This window comes from Garra rufa, chromosome 12 (genome assembly GCF_049309525.1).
Source record: "Garra rufa chromosome 12, GarRuf1.0, whole genome shotgun sequence".
In the NCBI taxonomy this organism is placed as follows: domain Eukaryota; kingdom Metazoa; phylum Chordata; class Actinopteri; order Cypriniformes; family Cyprinidae; genus Garra; species Garra rufa.
In genome coordinates this window covers 29,286,125-29,300,151 of record NC_133372.1, presented here as the reverse complement: position 1 = coordinate 29,300,151, position 14,027 = coordinate 29,286,125, and the positions used below count along the sequence as shown (strand labels likewise).

Here is a 14,027-nt window from a genome sequence, read left to right as displayed (position 1 = left end):
AGTGTCATTACATTAAGTATTTCTGTCACAGTTTCTTCAAGTTAAACCAAACTTCTATTTTGACGGGTTGCTGTGAAGACCCTTAAGTTTCTGTTTGTATATGATATGACGATAGTTTTTCTCAAATAAAATTGTAAAATGCTCATAAATAACTCTCAAAGCTGTTCTAGTGATTATATTTATGTGTTCATGTACTTATATATTAAGGCAGCATCAGCTAAAACACAGCAACTGTCACACGCACTTCATTATGTCTGTAGTAAACCACGTGCCTGTGCCGTTCATTTACACAGAGACACACAGAACATGCAGGATTCATATTTAAATAGTATTTTTGTGACTATTCACAGAAACTTGTTTTAATTTAAGTGTACTGACCTATTTTTGATTTATTCACCCAAAATTTGGCAAATTCTGTCTCATTCCCCGTTGTACATTACATTTTTTTAGGATTCTGCGAGGACTCCTGTGTTTTCCGCATGTCAGAGATTATAGAGCCCTATATAATGCTACTGTATATCTCCTTTTATGGTGTTTCACGTAATAATAAATTCCATATGGAATGACATAAGGTGAGTAAAAAAAGGGCATTTAGTAGTTTCAATTTTCATTACTTAATGCTCTTTTGTTTACTTTTAAGCTGTCAGCTACCAAAAGAAAATGTGTACTTGAACAAAAAATATGTATTTTAAGTTGGAAGGAACGAGAAATTATGCAATTAAAAATAATGAGCTTACTGGAACTGACTCTGGTACCAAAGGCTGCACAAATGTTGCACACTGAAAAATTTGTATGCTCCTTTGAGCACATCTACAAAACACGCCAAAAGTTAGAGGGCGTTTTTTGGCTATAGTTGTCTCTTACTGTTTTGCAACTTCAACAGCCAAGTGAAGAACTTTAGGAATACTTTAGGATGAGCCTCAAGGGTACTGCAGCAAAGAAGCGGTTCATTTCACATGTGCCCTGGACAAAAGTAAAAGAATGAAGAAAGCGCATTGTTTCCTTTTTCTAGGGTTTGGCCCCCAGGGTGCCCTCTTACTGAGCTGGCTCATCGACTGCCCTGATGAAGGGCATTAGGTGATCTATTGTTTGGGCCTAGTCCTGCCTTCAGGTGGCATAGAAGCTGCCAAAGTAAAAAGGCTTTTTAATTTGGTTTGTGTCTTTGGCTGGTGCCAGCCACACACCAGCCATACATCTCTTGGCAAGTGTTACTGTCTCACAGTGAGCCCAATGTTCTCCAACAACGCCCTGTGAGCAGAAACATGTTTATGTGCGCATTATGAAGCCAAACTGAGCGTAGAAAGTTCTTGCCAATGCAGCTCCATCTGTGCCTGAATGAGTACCTCAGTACTCATTCGGTAGTTATTTGATCAGTTTGCCGCTTACCTCAAAAAGAGTCAAGGCAAACGGATGTCCGAGATGTTCCATTGAGGACAACAAAACTCGACGGTTGTCTCCATTCAGGTCCACACTGGAGATTAGATGAAGCTTGGAATCTACCCAGTAGAGTCGTCTGCTAGACAGATCTGGAAGGGGAAAAAACTTTAATGGAACATATATGTAGCTCTTTAATAATGCAACAAGTGCTTTTAATTTAACATGAGTGGTCCGAGGAGACAGAATAGTGGATAGTACGTGAAGGAAAAATGATTTCAAGTAAAAATAAACACAGTTTAAAAATTACATAGAAGGCACAATTGAAAAAACAATCAATGACAAAAAACGCAACACAATGCACAGCTTTGCAAGGATATTTTTCCCATTATAAAAGTATTTTGTTTTTAAACAGACTTAGCAATTCTCAATTCCACCTTTTCTTGTCAATATCTTTTTTTCTATCCATCTACCATAACTGCTTTTTCAAATGGCTTTCATGTTAAGCGAGCCAGAGAAATGATGGCGATATTGACAGCGTTGCTTGAGCAATTCCATTTAGTTTTTCCCAAACTGACGGGTGATTGATGAGAAACAATGAAGGTGAATGATTCAAAGCCCTGTTGGCCACAGGAGGCTGCTCTTCATTATTAACACTCTTTCTTCTCCTTCTGCCTCACTCTTACTGGGTTTGTTTGGTCTTTCTCAATGTTTATTTTCTTTCTCCTCTAGTATTTTGGTTGATGTCTTTGTCTCTTGTAATGATGGCAAACGCAGCTCTCTCGTGTCTCTCTTGCTTTTTGGTATGATAAGCTTTGTTTTGCTCACTGCTGTTTCTCTTTTATCTTTTGTTGTCTTTCCTGCTATTCTCCAGTGTTTGTTTCTCTATTTTGACTGTATTTGAAGATGTGAATGCTTTTGTTTTGAATTGCAAAACTTTCAAATGGTGTTTTACCGAGCGCAATCCCATTGGGCCACTCAATCCGCTCTGAAACCAGAACCTGCCGATCCACCCCGTTCATTCCGGCTTTCTCGATCTTCGCTTGCGTTCCCCAATCTGACCAGTACATGAACCTGAATGGGGTCAAAACAAACAAAATGTTCATGATCAGAATCATGGACAGATCTAGACCAGCGGTTCACAACCCTTTTGACCCCACTGTCAATATTTGAAGGCACCATGACTTTTCCAGTTTGTTATTTTGGTTAATAACGATTTAAAATAAGGATTTTAGAATATTACTCAATTTCTGCCCAATAAAATATTTCAAAGCTTGGGATAACCAGAAAAATGTATATTCATTATAAAAAATGACCATCGTTACACGATTTCCTTAACTTACATGACCTTTCCAGGTCTAGAAAGAACACTTGTAAAAGTAAGCTACCTCATAAATCCAGAAACTCTGGTTGTTTATAGAGAGAAAACAACTATTAACTATTAAATTAAAATGAGCAATATCTAGATTTTGTTGTTTTAGCTTATTTTAATACTTGCTTTGTCTTATTTTGAATTCATTTCAAATTATTTTGAGGCTCCCTTGGATTTTTTTCGTGGTTCTTAGAAGTCAGTTTTTCTGTTGAGTACTGTGGAATAGATTGAAACATGATAAAATGTGTAAAACTGGGGTTTAACATTTTTTTTGTTATTTTTGAAATATTTAAATTATTCAAAATACTTATTAAATGTAGGGGTAGGTCATATATGATTTTTTTTCAATAACAATTTTATAAAAAATTCTAGAGCTTATGGAGAAGTTCCCCTTGTTGGAGCCTCAAAACTTCATGTTACCAAAAAAGCAAGATGCATTTAAATGTAAAATTAGGAAGCTTCAATGGCCTTGAAATGTTTACGCTCATCACATGTCAAAAATCAAGATAAATAGGTAAGAGCATGCTTATTAAAAAAGTCAGTTTATAGATCTGGCCCTATAAGAGTGAAGTGGGCACTTTACCCACAGGCAACAATTAGTTGGTATTCCGACCAGCTTGAGACTAATTTGCATGTTTTTCATGCTTTTCCACTTCTGTAATATGGTGAAAAGACCCCTGAGGGGAAAGATTCATCATGATGAACGGCAGTAAAAGAAAATGCTATATACGAAGCGAAGAAACCTTTGACAAGGCTTTCAAAAATCTTGGGTTGTTGACATAGATTATGCAACTTACAGCATATTTACATGATTCATTATTATTTAATGCAACAGTAGGTTCAAAAAGACTGGAGGGAGGAGTCTTAAAGAGTTAGTTCACCCAAAAATGAAAATTCTGTCATTAATTACTCACCCACATGTTGTTCCAAACCTGTAAGACCTCGTTTATCTTCGGAACACAAATCCGAAAAGGGTCAGAAAGCTCTCAGATTTCATCAAAAATGTCATAATGTGTGTTCTGAAGATGAACAAAGGTCTTACAGGTTTGGAACCACTTGAGGGTGAGTAATTAATGACAGAACTTTCATTTTTTGGTGAAGTATCTCTTTAATATCTTCATTGAGACGTTGAGAACAATTTTTGACAATAATCATAAACATTATATCGTTACCCTTGTCTTGGGTCAACGGCGATGGCACGTGGTTCCCCAAGCTCTGTGTCGATCAACACCTTCCTCTTCTTGCCATCGCCAGTCGCGACAGAGATAGTTTTGTGTCCAGAGTCGGTCCAGTAGATGTTCTTATGGACCCAGTCCATTGCTAAGCCCTCTGGGGAATGTAGCGCAGTGTCTACGAGCGTGATCTGTTGAGAAGCGTCGCTGGCTTTGTTGATGTATGCGCTGAAGAGGAACAAACACACTGTTAATCTACATCCACAGCATTTAAGCAGATGTATCCATCTATTCATAAACAATTACAAAATACTAGATGCATCCACTAGATTCATGGTGAATAAGCACACTCCCAGCTGTTGTTTAGCTACACATAGGCAGCAAAGTGAAGCAACATCTGCATATTTCTCAGAGAACAACTGTAGGACAAAAGGGCTGACTTTTCCTGTCTCTGAAAGTTACAGTGAGTTACAGGAAAGCAGATTTGAAAGCACTTTGAAGCATGGTGAAATCTGATGTCACTGTGACTGAGAAAAAGCCACTTTATCATTTTGGTGTCACCTAGGTTATTCAACAAAAGCGATTCCATCTGAATACCCCATTTACTATTTTAACAATGTTCTTACTACCTTTCTAGGCCTTGAACGTGGTAAGTGTGTGGCTGTCTATGCAGGGTCAGAAAGCTCTCGGACTTCATCAAAAATATCTTTATTTGTGTCCCGAAGATGAATGAAGGTCTTACAGGTTTGAAAAGACATGAGAGTGAGTAATTAATGACAGAATTTTTATATTTGGGTGAACTAACCCTTTAAGTACAGGTTATCATATGACTTATCATATGGGTAGAAGATTGTAGATTTGTCCAACACAATGAGTACGTTTACATGGACAACAATATTCCGATTTTAACGCGATTAAGACAATACTCTGATTAAGAAGCAACCATGTAAACTGAGATTTTTGATTAATTTAATCCGACTAAAGTCATAATCGGAGTAAACACAAATCGAATTAAGACAGGTGGAGTATTCCTATTTTAGTCGCATTATGGAAGACATGTACACACCTTAATCACACTATTCCCCTTGTGTAAGACTTTTCGCCACATGTTGTGACAGAATACACACTAATGCTGCGTTCCAGGCAGGGTTTTGAGCTCGTAAATCACGTCTTCAAACCACGACTCAGGACTTTGTAGCGTTCCAGGCAAGTCACGCCAAGCATTTATTAATTTTAGCTATATTATTAATAATTTGATTGCAACGTTATATTGTCTTATACTCTATTTTTCCACCGTGTGCCACTTGCATAAACACCGCACCCAAGAGGCTTTATTGTTGTTTCGCGGGCTATGTCAAGTCAGAACTGGGAGTAGCCTACGTCGATCTAGTACGAGTTCAGGAGTGGGAATTCACGGGTTTGAGTGCCTTTCCAGTGCACTTTCACGGGTAGAAGTTTGGAAAAACACGCGTAACGGGTTGCCTGGAACGCGGCATAACGCTCTCAGTTGGTGGCACGTGCATATGCTTTGGTTTCATTTTTATTTATTTTTTATTTTTTGCTACAACATGGGATTAATCAATGCTCATTGCTGATAAATGGTTTGTCTGTTATCATAATTTATAGTTTTATGGAAACGTAGTTAACATTCAACCCGTTCTTTTCATTAGTATTATTTGTGATTTTAATTTTTTGAACGGGATTTCCGCTATTGGAATGTCTTAGGATGCTTTTCACTTTTACTATCGAATTCATGATCTTGGTTTTGCTTACATATAGGCTACACCTATCAATTTTAAGATTAAAACAATTTTTTAAAAGATGGATTTGTTATTTTTAATTAAACAGCATAACAACAATAAAATAAAACCAGCTTATATCATGTATTAACAAAAACTAATAAGACGAGGCATGGACATCACATGCTGTGTTATATGCCGACTAAACTAAACAATTTATTACAGGGCACGCAAACACTGAGCAATCAAATCAATTAATAAAAAACAAATAAAAGAAAGCCTCTAAAGCGTAATGTGAGGTAAACGGCAAAGATAACAGGGTTTTCAAAATGAAAACAAACAAAAAAAAAGTCAAACTAAACTGGCTTTCGACTTGCGTGTTTTTTGTTTTTTTTTTCCCTAAAGACTGGCTCTGAAACGCTCGCTGTATGGAGCAGCACAGCATGCACTCGCACAAATGCCACCACGGCAAATTTTAACTCACACATTCTAAAAAAAATTGTTGCATATGTCCAGAGCCTTCAAGCTTTTGTAAAATTAAAACCGAAACATCCAAAAGTCTATAACGATGATGAACTGATCTAATGATGTGTGTCATTAATCGATCTATGCACTATAACATGTAAAACGGCAACATGAAAGGAATATTCTAAAAGCAACTCATGTAAACAGCTTAATCATATTATTGTCTTATTCAGAATAAGGTCATTAATTAGATTACTGGTGTCCATGTAAACGTAGTCAATGTTTAACATTTTGAAACACTTAGCGCAAATCTTTAAAATATTTGCTTTGAATTTCAAACAGGAAAAGGCACCCGTTTCATAGAATGACCCACCTGTCACTGACAGTGAGGAGGTGGTTTCTGTTATAACCTGGTAATTTTCCATTTGCAGTCACCTAGTGCCTTTAACAGACGCTTCAACAGCCATCAAAATGGACCCATCTCCCCTTATAAGACCGCAGGACTTTGAAACACTCTTTTCAGAGTGGATCTTAAGTGAATCACAAGGACAGAGGCAATAGCAGTCAGGGAACATTTCTCTTGTGCTCTCGCTGACTTGACTAGAAGCTCTATTAATAGGAACAGGTTCTCTGGCTTCTTTCAAACACTGATGATTCACAAATGAAACAAAACAAGGATAAAAAATAAAGAGCTCTGCACTTAAACAATAGTGACTAAACATGATGAGATGGTCAATATAATGTGACACCAACTGCGCAATGGCATTTATTTTTTTATATATTCATTATACTGATAGCAATTGTTTTAAAAAATGAACCCAAATCATCAGCTACATGACAAACATGAACTATAACACCGTGACATCCTTACATTTTAGCATAAAATTGCTACAGTAAAAACTTCAGTAAAATGCTACAATGTGACACAAAATCACAGCAAATCACATAAAAATGTCCTCCTAATTTATTCACCCCCATGTCATTCAAGATGTTCATGTTTTTCTTTCTTCAGTCGAAAAGAAATGAAGGTTTTGAAGAAAACATTCCAGGATTTTTCTATAGAGTGGACTTCAGTGGTGGCTCACGGGTTGAAGCTCCAAACTGCAGTTTCAATGCAGCTTCAAAGGGCTCGATCCCAGCCATTTGAATAAGGGTCTCAAATAGTGAAACAATTTCGAAATAAAAAAATTCAATTTAAATACTTTTTAACCACAAAAGCTTTGAACCGGAGTACACAGACGAAGAACTAACCATGACATTTCCAACGCGATTACGTAATGTGTGAATGCACACTCATCGAAGAGCACAAGCATTTGTAAAACAAGAGTGTAAGAGTGTAAGAACCATTTGTAGTTAAAAAGTGTATAAATTTGTATATTTTTTAGAAAATGACCGATTGTTTTGTTAGATAATACCCTTATTTCTTGGCTGGGGTTGTGTAGAGCCATTTTAACCTGCATTGAAACTGCAATTTGGGACCTTCAACCCATTGACGATTATTGAAGTCCTCTATATGGAGAAAAGTCCTGGAATGTTTTCCTCAAAAACCTTAAAGGAGTAGTTCACTTCCAGAACAAATCACCCCCTTGTCATCCAAGATGTTCATGTCTTTCTTTCTTCAGTCGTGAAGAAATAATGTTTTTTGAGTAAAACATTTCAGTATTTCTCTCCATATAGTGGACTTCTATGGTGCCCCTGAGTTTGATCTTCCAAAATGCAGTTTAAACGCAGCTTCAACAGGCTCAAAATTATCCCAGCAGATGGAAAAAAAGAATTATCTAGCAAAATGATCAGTTATTTTCTAAAAAAAAAGTGCAATTTATATACTTTTTAACCTCAAACGCTCGTCTTGTCTAGCTCTGTGTGAACTCTGTGTATTCCGGTTCATGACAGTTAGGGTATGTCAAAAGACTCCCATCTTATTTTCTCCTCCAACTTCAAAATCATCCTACATCACTGGAGGAGAACCGACCCAGTGTTTACAAAGTGAATGCAAAGAAGGTGAAAAGCTCTTTTCAAAAAAAGGTTAAACAGCAATGTTGAAGTTGGGGGAGGAAATGAGATGGGAGTTTTTTCGACAGAGCTAGACAAGACAAAAATTATATAAATTGTAATTTTTTTTAGTAAATAACCGATCGTTTCGCTGGACAAGACCCTTCTTCCTTGTTTAGAGCCCTTTAAAGCAACATTTAAACATTTTGGAAGTTCAAACTCAGGGGCACCATAGAAGTCCATTATATGGAGAGAAATCCTGAAATGTTTTTCTCAAAAAAAAAAAAAAAAAATTATTTACGACTGAAGAAAGGAAGACTTGAACATCTTAAATTATCAGGAAATATTTATTCTGGAAGTGAGCTAATCATTTAATTTTAATTCACTGTAGGCAGGGCTACAAAACGTCTAGTTGCTTATCTGGTTACGACATTGTGTAACAAGTTAAAATGAGTCAAACATCTGTCAAAGCCAAAACCACAGGGTGTTTTGTGTTCACACCAGGATCAAACAATGATGTATTTGTTCAACAAGAGCAACAAACTATCTGTTAAACTGGCTGGGTTTGGGTTCCTTCTGACATCTTAATTACAGTAGGAGCCTTGCATCACATTAACCAAAATGATGTTAATTGGAATTAATTAAAGCAATAAACACAACATTAATCTATCAACCCTTATGGTGAAAGAGTGGTTTTGAGCTCTCATGCTGGAGAACCACTATGTACACAAAACAACTTCTTACTAACCGCATCGGTCAGATCAATGACCACATAACCCTTTAAATATATACATTTCAAGCAAACCTAAGTGAGGACTGGTTAATGGCCCTAAATATGGCTTTTAAAACTGATATGCCTCATTTGAGGTTTCAGCTGTCAACTGACATCTACACTGTTGCGTCTTCACCGTAACCATCAATTCATGCCACTCTCTCTGTCAGGGAGCACATACATAAATTAAACTCCCCGCAGACAAGCAGAAGTATTTCCATTCTTCCGAGTGCTCTTCTGAGGGGTTTATAAAGTGATAATGAACTGTCGTACGTCGTTCTAACACAAGCCCTCCTGAGGGGAATAGGGGATGAGTAATGGGACACATTATTGTGGGAGGTAAATTATGGGAAGCATATGGTGCGGTTGAAATGATTTAGAGATGGTCCTAGAGGCTGATGTGACTCAGAGTGATTCAGGAAGTGAGGTAGAGACCCGAGCTTGACGGGCCAGCACGCACACTGGGACAGTAAAGGACAAACGCTGGTCAAGTTTTGCAGCTGCTGTTGTAGGTCAGACAGGCTGTGTGACAGGCTGCTGTCCAACTGATAAGACGACTTTGTTAAACAGTCAGTGGAGCTTATTCAAGACCCACACTAAGGGATTGAAAAGTCCTTCCATGAGGACAAAAATATCTGAGAAAAGTGTTTTGTTAGGCATGGAGTGACTTTTCAGAAGGAATTACTTCACTCTTCAGTGTCAAATGATCCTTCAGAAATCATTCTAATATGCTAATTTGGTTCTCAAGAAAAAGGTATTATTATTGCCAATAGGGGTGGACAATATACTGGTAGACATGAGTAACCGGTAGTAATTTGTTAACCGGTAGCCGATTTTTGACTATTGTCCTTATCACAGTTACAGGCTTATGATATGTTGTTGTGCTACAGTGGCTTCGAAAGTATTCATGCCCCTTCATTTTTTCACGTTTTTTTTTTTTTTTTTTTATGTGGCTGCCTTATATTAAACTGCAGATAAGTCCAAATAAGTACAAGAGTTAGGGGTATGAATACTTATGCAATGTACTTATTTCAGTTTTATTTTTAATACATTTGCAGAGTTGTCACAAATCTGTTTTGTGCTTTGTTATTATGGTGTATGGAGTGTAGATCGATGTGGAAAAGAGTAATTTAAAGCAGTTTAAGATAAGGCTGCAATATAACAAAATGTGAAAACAGGGGGTATGAATACTTTTGCAAACACTGTACATGGTCATCAAAATGTATTGTTTGCACGCATTTTTAAGCATTATGGTTTAAAAACAAGTGATTTCAAGCTGTTGAAATGCAATTAGCAGCGGAAGAGAACTTATTTTATGTTTATATAGCACAGGAGTATTGAACAGTTATTTTTGTTGTTTTCCCTGCTGAAAAAAACAGCTAAAACCAGCCTAGGCTGGTTGGCTGGTTTAAGCTAGAAGTAGCTGGTAATAGCTGGTCTCCCAGCCTGGCCAGGCTGGTTTTAGCTGGTGGTTTCCCAGCCTGACCCGCCTGACCAGGCTGGAAAAGTGGCCAAAAACCCTTTAAAACCAGCCTGCTAACCAGCTATGACCAGCTAAAACCAGCCAACCAGCCTAGGCTGGTTTTAGCAGTTTTTGTCAGCAGGGTTATAAGCCTTAAATGGTTAAATACACACGCTTGTTTCAAAATAGCTGTCTTTGCAAGTGTCCACATAAACACAGTAATTTAGGTCTTAATGAAAGCAAATAGCTGAGAATGAAAACACACGTGTAATAGTATATTGGATCCGGACAGCTCTTAAAGTGACAGCAGCCCAATATTCCTGCTGTTTGTCATTCATGTTAATCAAACAACAAAAGCAACAAAATCTTTCACTGCTCTTGATTAAATCACTTCTGTAAGTTTAAAAAGCGAACAAGTAGAAAAAATAAACGTAATTTAATTCAAGATATATTCTTTTAAAAGAAGTCTTATCATTTTTTCTGATAAAAATGTTTCCTTCTGAAGTAAGTTTATCTTTTTTGAAGATGTTTATGTCAGTCTATCACCTTATATCACCTGGTAGCCCAAGTAAACCCAATAAAAAGTCTGTGAAATGTCCATGGAAGTAATTTCCTCCACAGCTCTCGATCAATGATGCTGGTTGCTGCAAGAAAATTTCCAGCAAGTGTATTGCAGCTGTTCTCATGCATTTAAATATCTGCCAGCTGAGAGGAGGCGGGAAGAGGTTCTCAAAAGCAGGTTTCAACACTGCACCATCTCCTCCTACCGAAGCCTTGAACACTAATTGCAAATTACCCTTTTTAAATAAAGTTTAATCAGCTGTCAAGTTAGAGAAATGGATCACGCCCTAATGTTGTGTATACCTGAAGATCTTGCGATGGTAGAGGTCACACCAGTACATCTTGTTAGTGGTCACGTCCACATCTAGAGCCACGGCGTTCTTCAGGGTTGGCACTACCTGCTTATAGTCCTTCTTCACCAAGTCAATGCGCCGGATCTCATGTCGGTTGGTAAACATAAGGTACGGGCTCTTACCTGTGAGAGGAACAGAAAAAGTATTTTTATTCAGGTCACTTGTTATCTTGGGATCTCTCCAACAGATGACTGAGCTGATAAACAAATCGATATTAGGCCATTTTGAGATAATCAACATGAGCAAAATCATTAAAAACAGGACACAGAAGTCCAAATGAGATTTCTTTAACTTCTCCTCCTTCTCCTCACCTTGACAAACTGAGACTTTTGGTTATTAGAGAAAAAAGACGCCTGAATTCTCACATGCATCTCCTTTTGTTTGAGAAGAGATCATAATTTCAAGATCACATTTATGATAAATGTAAGATACCAAATTCTACAGTCAAAAAGGATTAGTAAGATTTGTAATGTTTTTTGAAGAAGTCTTTTATGCTCACTCTGTGTTTAACATTTTTAACAAATTGTACTGATCCCGAACATCAGTGTAAATAAATGTAGAAATGACTTAAAAAGACAAACTTAAGTGTCTCTTCCTGACCTGTATTGATGTTCATTATTACAATTATGCAATAAGGCAAATTAAAATAATTCCAATTATTGAAAAAGAACTCAAATGCTTCTCATTCACTTGAAAAACTAAAATGTGACCCTGGACCACAAAACCAGTCATAAGGTTAAATTTTACAAAACTGAGATATACACATCATATGAAAGCTCAATAAATAAGCTTTCAATTGATGTATAGTTTGTTAGGATAGGACAATATTTGGCCGAGATACATCTATTTGAAAATCTGAAATCTAAGGGTGCAAAAAATCAAAATACTGAGAAAAACACCTTTAAAGATGTCCAAATTAAGTTCTTAACAATGCATATTACTAATCAAAAATTACATTTTGATAGGTTTACAGTAGGAATTTTACAAAAAATCTTCATGGAACATGATCTTTACTTAATATCCTAATGATTTTTGACATAAAAGAAAAATCTATCATTTTGACCCATACAATGTATTTTTGGCTATTGCTACAAATATACCCCAGCGACTTAAGACTGGTTTTGTGGTCCAGGGTCACAAATATCTGGATTATTTTGTATGCTATTCATGTTCATTTTATAGCTTTACACTGTATGCTAGCAATTGTTAAATTTGTCTATTTTTTTTCTCCCAAGGAATTTTAGAAAAAGCCAGCTTACTATACAACTGCTACTGTGGATTCCACTGTTATCAGTGCGTATATGTGCTACAGGGTGAAGGTAAAAACGCTAAAACTTAAATGATTAAAATGCTCCCAGAGGAGAAGAATATTTTAACATTTAAATTATTACACTTGCCGGAATACAAATGCTGTGGGAAAGAAGCTAAAGAGAGCTGGTGCTTAAGTATTGCAGTAAAAAAAACAGCAGTCTTCTCAGATGAGTAAACACATTAGGGCATATTATATTTAAACAAGCATAATGGCTGATTTGCACTCCTACTATTTATTAATTAGAAAGGCACACTTATGGAAAGCAAAAATATAACCATATGACTCGCACAAATGCACCCATTTGTGTGCGTAAAATAACTGACTGAACTTGTTTATTGCTTATTTCATTTGCAGAGTAGAAGCAAATGTGTGTCTAAAGAGTAAACTGCAATATTAATTTACTCACAAAAGCTGTGTGTGAGTCTGCAGTGCACCTGCAGACCATGTGATTCAGGTTTCCAGGTTAGTGACATGTGGCCGGAGTGGTTCTGAGAGTTTCCAGGTAATTACCCTGCACTGCAGTGTATGCAGATGTGTGTGTGTGTGTGTGTGTGTGTGTGTACTGTTGGGGAGCTTAGTCACTGTGATTTGGTGCTCAGTCATGCCAACACAGAATATCACTGACCCTATTAGTTTATCCTCTCTGTAGCAGCAAGGGCACTCTCCCTATTTCTGAGTCACTTGGTCCCCTCCAGCTCCCTGTCCCCCACCCCAAACCTACTTGATATGGGTGTAATTCATTTTCATCCTGTCACCCGCTCGTGTCACAGAAAAACTATGTTCCTGAGGAAAAATCTGTTCTCCCAAGCCTCATTGTAACCTTCCTGTGCCCTCTATTATAGTTTCATTCAGCTTTTCAACTCTAATAAGCTCATCGCATCTAGACATCTCACGATTCGTATTACTGTAGAGGATATCATGTGATTGTCCCATGATTTGGGGACTTCTTTCGCTCTCTTAAGGTATGCTGACAGTGATAGTGATTTGTAGGCAAAAGGCAACTAGAAGTTATTTAAAAAAATGTATGCAACATACAGTACAAAACAGTAGAAACAATCAATCTTTACATTTATGCTTTGATGCAATGTAGCAACTACCAATCAGAGTGGAGAGAGTGGAATTAGGAATGTGTACTTGTGACACACAGTACAGAGACCCCATCTGGTTATTTATGCCAAAAGTGCTTAGATGGTGAGGTCATGGATAATTTGGTAAACTATCTTGGTAAACTTGGTTGGAGCTGGAAAATATTATGACTAAGCTGGGGGAATACATGGTCTGACCAGTTAACACGCTCCAAAACTAACATGACCACCTTAGGCTGGTTTGTCCCCTTTTTTAATATATAATATAATATAATATAATATATAGTGCCTTGCGAAAGTATTCATACCCCTTCATTTTCATGTTTTGTTATGTTATGTTGCTGCCTTATGTTAAACTGCTTTAAATT

The 14,027-nt window shown here is 37.0% G+C and overlaps 1 protein-coding gene across 1 annotated transcript in view; it reads right to left on the bottom strand.

The window, feature by feature from the left end:
* The window catches only part of lrp8 (low density lipoprotein receptor-related protein 8, apolipoprotein e receptor), a 229,223-nt gene that overhangs the window by 30,362 nt on the left and 184,834 nt on the right, over positions 1–14,027 (bottom strand). Inside the window, exons 10-13 of the mRNA XM_073851156.1 lie at positions 11,213–11,384; positions 3,919–4,146; positions 2,330–2,448; positions 1,387–1,526 (exon numbers count right to left, since the gene is read on the bottom strand). Of these exons, the coding sequence (XP_073707257.1) occupies positions 1,387–1,526; positions 2,330–2,448; positions 3,919–4,146; positions 11,213–11,384 (659 nt within the window). The remainder of the gene's footprint in view (positions 1–1,386; positions 1,527–2,329; positions 2,449–3,918; positions 4,147–11,212; positions 11,385–14,027) is intronic.